This window comes from Xenopus laevis, chromosome 2S, assembly GCF_017654675.1.
Source record: "Xenopus laevis strain J_2021 chromosome 2S, Xenopus_laevis_v10.1, whole genome shotgun sequence".
Taxonomy (NCBI): domain Eukaryota; kingdom Metazoa; phylum Chordata; class Amphibia; order Anura; family Pipidae; genus Xenopus; species Xenopus laevis.
This window is the reverse complement of record NC_054374.1, coordinates 24,769,268-24,775,267: the sequence shown is the minus strand read 5'-3', so window position 1 is coordinate 24,775,267 and position 6,000 is coordinate 24,769,268. Positions and strand designations below refer to the sequence as shown.

Genomic DNA, 6,000 nt, shown 5'->3' with positions numbered 1-6,000 from the left:
GAATGCGTCGTCCCAGCCCTTATGTTAATAGGAATGGCATGCCCTGCCGTTCCCTGAGACTGGAGCTTTATGGAAAGTATTTGACAATGGAGAAATATTTAGGTACTGGCAAATTGTCATAATCTGACATAGCTAGAGGCATCCTGTAGAAAATGGAATAGCACTGGGATATATTAAAGGCAAGTTCATCTTTATAAAGAAACGTCAGCATTTAGTAGAACACATTAAATAAATGAATTAAAAACTACTTTTTAAAATATTTCTGCTTAAAATAGAAGTAAAGTCCTGTTTTATGTGGGGGTGCCAAAGGTTACACATCCCCAAGTGATTGTTTATACTTACCTGACACACCAGGTCGGTGCTCCTATCAGGAGAAAACTGCACCAGACAAGGGTTTTTCCAGCGAGCACCACGGAGCGATCATCTTCTGGCTTCTTCTTTCTTTGCGTGGGTGCGCATGAACAGTAGAGAGAAAAGCTGAACTTTAATGAAAAAGCCACTATTTCATTCTACTGCGCATGCGTCTGCCCAGGGAAATTTGAAGAAAGAATAAGCCAGAAGACGATCGCTCTGTGGTTCTCGCTGGAACAACCCCTGGGACGATTTTCCCCTGATAGGAGCACCGGCCCAGGGTGTCAGGTAAGTAAATGTGATCACTTGGGGTTGCCTATGTTTTGGCACCCCCAAGTAAAAATGACTTTCCTTCTACTTTAACTACATTACATCATTCTTTGGGCCTCTCCTCAGTGAATTTGTCTTCTTCCCAACACTAGGTCAATTAGGGGCAGATCATGTCCACGGCATCAGGGCCACACACAAATGCAGCCTGTTAAATGCTCATATTTGTTTGTGAAGTGGAGCTACTTTATCATACAAAGCATGGATCCAGAAAGAGAAAAAACAGACCCTAAAAGTATAAAACATTCCCAGCATTCCAAACATACATATTAGGCAATACCAGGCCTTGCCCAGCTATTCCAAAATACTACCAATAAAATGTTTTCCTTCTTCTCTAAACCCTCGGCTTTGGAGGTCTATAGTCAGGTACTGGTTTGAGATAATAAACCAACCATGCCCGATGCATATATTCATTACCATAAATGTAATCATAAAGACCCTATACAACACAGGAAGAAAAATTGTGTTTCATAATTCTATGAATAATGTTATAATAATGTAACACAAATGGTATTTAGTGCCTGAGGTTCCCTGGGGGGGGGGGGGGTGAGGATATATTTTGGGTGGGGGGGTATAATAGCAAACACAAAAGACAAGTGGTCATATTGGTACCCTAAAATTTATACTGTCCCTTCAGTGTGGCAGACGCCATCTTCCATTGAGTTTCCATCTCATTAAAGGAGAAGTAAAGGCTAAAATTAAGTAAGCTTTATGAGAAAGGTCTATAGAAATACACCAGTAAACCCTCAAAATAATGCTGCTCTGAGTAATGTGTCAAAAGAAATACAGCATTTCTTTCCTTTTATCGTGTACACACGGGCTTCTGTATCAGACTTCCTGTTTTCAGCATAAACCTCCAGGGCAGGGCTTGAGCATGCTCAGTTTGCTCCTCTCCCACTCCCTCCTCCCACCCCTGCTGTAATCTGAGCCCAGAGCTGTAAGTGAGCAGGCATTCTAGCTTGCACGATTGTGGCTAATCTGTTGGCAATATACTGTCTTGGAGCTTTCCTTCTCCTTAAAATGAATGACAGCTCTGATCAAATGAAATGGCACAGCTCTGGTGTAGGGGCGGACCAAGCCGACTGGGCGCCCTAGACAACCCAGTTGGCCATCTCGTACCCCCTGTGCGCACTCACGCAAACGCACGTGTGCACACAGTGACTTCACAGGGGGAGCAAGCGGAGATGAATAGAGCCAGGGGCAGCAAGAAATCCCGGACTAAGGGTAGGCAGAAGGCTTTTCAAGAGGTACCTGCCCAGCTCCCCCAACCATTGCGACTTAGGCAGATGTCTTTTCTGCCCACCACTAGTTCCAGCCCTCCTCTGGTGAACTGAAGTGGCAAAGCTCTGATGAAATGGCATAGCTTTGGTGAAATGAAGTGGCACAGCTCTGGTGAAATGAAGTAGTACACCTCTAGTGAAATGAAATGACACAGCTCTAGTGAAATTAAGTGGCACACCTCTAGTGAAATTAAGTGGCACAGCTTTGGTGAAATTAAGTGGCACAGCTCTGGTGAAATTAAGTGGCACAGCTCTGGTGAAATGAAGTGGCACAGCTCTGGTGAAATGAGGGGGAGCAGCTCTAATGAAATGAAGTGGCGCAGCTCTGGTGAAATGAGGGGGAGCAGCTCTAATGAAATGAAGTGGCGCAGCTCTAGTGAAAATAAGTGGCACATCTCTAGTGAAATAAAATGGCACTGTTCTAGCGAAATGAAGTGGTGTAGATCTAGTGAAATGGGTATGGAACTTGCACACCGAGGATGCTTGGATCCATTGGACCAAATGTCTGTAGGGTAAATAGAGAGTGACTTCTCAGATTCTGCTCAAGTCTAACTGTATTCAGCTTCTTCATATGTAAATGACCCCCTACGGTGTCCCCTAGGCTTATTTTCTTTTTTTTTTCCAGTGGGAATTTGAATATTTTTGCCCTGTTTAATAAAGCATTTTTCCCACATTGGATTTTTTTCCATAAATACTTTTTTCAGGTCTAAGAGGACATTGGATGTTTCACAACAGTCTAACCTACAAATTCTGCATGTGTGCAAAAAACATTTGTGAAACCAGGTGTGAAAATGCAAAAAAAAAAACAAACCTATTTTTATGAGAAATTAGTTCTTGGAAAACCAGGTGAGAAAAAGCAACAAAAAAAATAATCTATTTTGATGGGAAATTAGTTCTTGGAGAAGAAGTTACCAGGGAAAAAAATGAGAAAGTTGCTCAACACGATGAGAAATGTTGTGGAGTTTTTGTAAATTATTCTTCAATGTTCTCGGCTGTTTATCGTTTGATAAGAATAGCACAATAGGGTTATGGTTAGGCTTTCATTAACTTGATAAAGGGAAATAAGGGGAGATGTGAAAAGATTTCCTTTCAAACTGTTGCTGTGGGTCAGGCTGGTTGGGGGGGATTCTCTCAATGCCCTAATTACTGTGTTCTTCCCACCCCACCCCCATACTCCCATTGTATGGCATAAACTCATTTCTTGAAGCTTGGGGATTAGAACTGGAAATGCTTGAGTCCTGAGATAGACACAGCTACTAGCATCACGTGTCAGCTCTCTATCCTTTAAGGACAATGAGATTTGTAACCCACATTTCTCCATTTTCCAAAGTCACCCAAAGGTTCCTCACTAGACAAATCGCTGGGCATTATTGTCAGAGGGAAACATTTTTGTGAGATTTGTCAGCCACAGTAGCAAAGTGGGCAACAAACCAGCGGCTCCTGGTAACTTTAGTTAGTAACTTCCAAATTTTTGGAATTTTGGTTCTGCTAGTGTGGAAAGCGCAATTGTGCTCTTCACACTAGTGATGCAGCCCCCCCATCAGAAAAGCCATCTCAGGGTGGCAAGGAGCCCGAAATGCCCATGTTTGTCACTGGTTTAATGCAGACCCGTCTATTGTACACCATTGTGCTATATGCTGGCAATGTGTATATACTTCTCATTTCATAATATTCTGAGCCTGTGGGATCAGGTGTATAGAATACTTGGCACCACCTGTAAGACACCCAGCCTGTAGAACACCCAGCCTGTAGGACACCCAGCCTTTAAGACACCCAGTCTGTAGAATTCCCAGCCTGTAGGATACCCAGTCTGTAAGACACCCAGCCTGTAAGACACCCAGTCTGTAGAATACCCAGCCTGTAGGACACCCACCCTGTAGGATACCCCAGCCTGTAAGACACCTAGCATGTAAGACACCCAGCCTGTAGGACACCCAGCCTGTAGGACACCCAGCCTGTAGGACACCCAGCCTGTAAGACACCCAGCCTGTAGGACACTCAGCCTGTAGAATACCCAGCCTGTAGGACACCCAGCCTGTAAGAAACCCAGCCTGTAGAATACCCAGCCTGTAGGACACCCAGCCTGTAGGACACCCAGCCTGTAGGACACCCAGCCTGTAGAATACCCAGTCTTTAAGACACCCAGCCTGTAGGACACCCAGTCTTTAAGACACCCAGCCTGTAAGACACCCAGCCTGTAGGACACCCAGCCTGTAGGACACCCAGCCTGTAGAATACCCAGTCTTTAAGACACCCAGCCTGTAGGACACCGCAGTCGTTATGACACCCAGCCTGTAGAATACCCAGTCTTTAAGACACCCAGCCTGTAGGACACCCAGCCTTTAGGACACCCAGCCTGTAGAATACCCAGTCTTTAAGACACCCAGCCTGTAGGACACCGCAGTCGTTATGACACCCAGCCTGTAGAATACCCAGTCTTTAAGACACCCAGCCTTTAGGACACCCAGCCTGTAGGACACCCAGCCTGTAGGACACCCAGCCTGTAGAATACCCAGTCTTTAAGACACCCAGCCTGTAGAATACCCAGTCTTTAAGACACCCAGCCTTTAGGACACCCAGCCTGTAGGACACCCAGCCTGTAGAATACCCAGTCTTTAAGACACCCAGCCTGTAGGACACCGCAGTCGTTATGACACCCAGCCTGTAGAATACCCAGTCTTTAAGACACCCAGCCTGTAGAATACCCAGTCTTTAAGACACCCAGCCTGTAGAATACCCAGTCTTTAAGACACCCAGCCTTTAGGACACCCAGCCTGTAGGACACCCAGCCTGTAGAATACCCAGTCTTTAAGACACCCAGCCTGTAGGACACCGCAGTCGTTATGACACCCAGCCTGTAGAATACCCAGTCTTTAAGACACCCAGCCTGTAGGACACCCAGCCTTTAGGACACCCAGCCTGTAGAACACCCAGCCTGTAAGACACCCAGCCAGTAATGGAGCAGGAATATAGATCAGATAACATGTTGCTATAACATCCCTAACTCTATAGGAAAAGAAAGGAGTGTTGCAGCTGGGGAGGAGATTGGTAGTGGGCTGGTAGTGATACATGTGAGCTGCCCACTGATTCTGTCCCAATGTGACAAGTGAAGGGCTGAATGGGCAGCAGACATGTGATTTCGGAATTCCAGTGCAACAGGGCTCGGGCTGGGGGAGGAATGGAGTGAGCGGCCTGTGGGAGGGACAGCAGTGCAGAGTAGGTGGGAGAGGGAAGGGTGTCGGGCTCTGCCTGTTACTGGGAGTCTGGCTGCACTAGGGGTGCCGTGTCCCAGCTGCCAGCCCCATGTATGCTCACCCCGGGCAGCCTGGGAAAGCCAGACCCTCAAGTGCACAACTCCATCCCCCCTTCAGTTTGTTGCAGAGTGGAAGATTCCATTGAAAAGCCTCTCTTATCCTCATTCCTAGGAGCTGAGCCCCCGCAGATAACGGAGCGGCAGCAGCTGCTCTTGGGCTCTGGGCACCTCTCTGAATGGGAATCTCTGGGACATGGCTGCTGGCATTCTACTGGGCTGCTTCGGACTCATCTGGGCCACAGGTAAGCACCTGCCCCCACTAAAGGCAACTCACCTGCCAGTCAGATAAAGTCATGGGAGGATTGGCACTGACACACTGACATACACACTGACATACACTCACACACATACACACACACTCACATTCATACACACTCACATACACACACACATACACACTGACACACTCACATACACACACACTCACATACACACACTGACATACACACACTCACATACACACTCACATACACACTCACATACACACACACACACTGACATACACACACACACACACTGACACACACACACTCACATACACACTCACATACACACACACTCACATACACACACTCACATACACACTCACATACACACACTCACATACACACTCACATACACACACACACATACACACTCACATACACACTCACATACACACTGACACACACACATACACACTGACACACTCACATACACACACACTCACATACACACACACTCACATAC

At 46.4% G+C, this 6,000-nt stretch overlaps 1 protein-coding gene across 4 annotated transcripts in view; it reads left to right on the top strand.

The window, feature by feature from the left end:
- Positions 1–5,139: 5,139 nt before the first annotated feature.
- The window catches only part of ildr2.S (immunoglobulin-like domain containing receptor 2 S homeolog), a 119,185-nt gene continuing 118,324 nt past the window's right edge, over positions 5,140–6,000 (top strand). For 2 of the 4 annotated variants that reach the window (XM_018248970.2, XM_018248966.2), the window contains exon 1: positions 5,141–5,513. In XM_018248970.2, the coding sequence (XP_018104459.1) occupies positions 5,465–5,513 (49 nt within the window). In that variant the 5' untranslated portion in view covers positions 5,141–5,464. Of the gene's footprint in view, positions 5,514–6,000 lie in introns of all 4 variants that reach the window. The other 2 variants (XM_018248968.2, XM_018248967.2) reach the window with 2 other exon arrangements.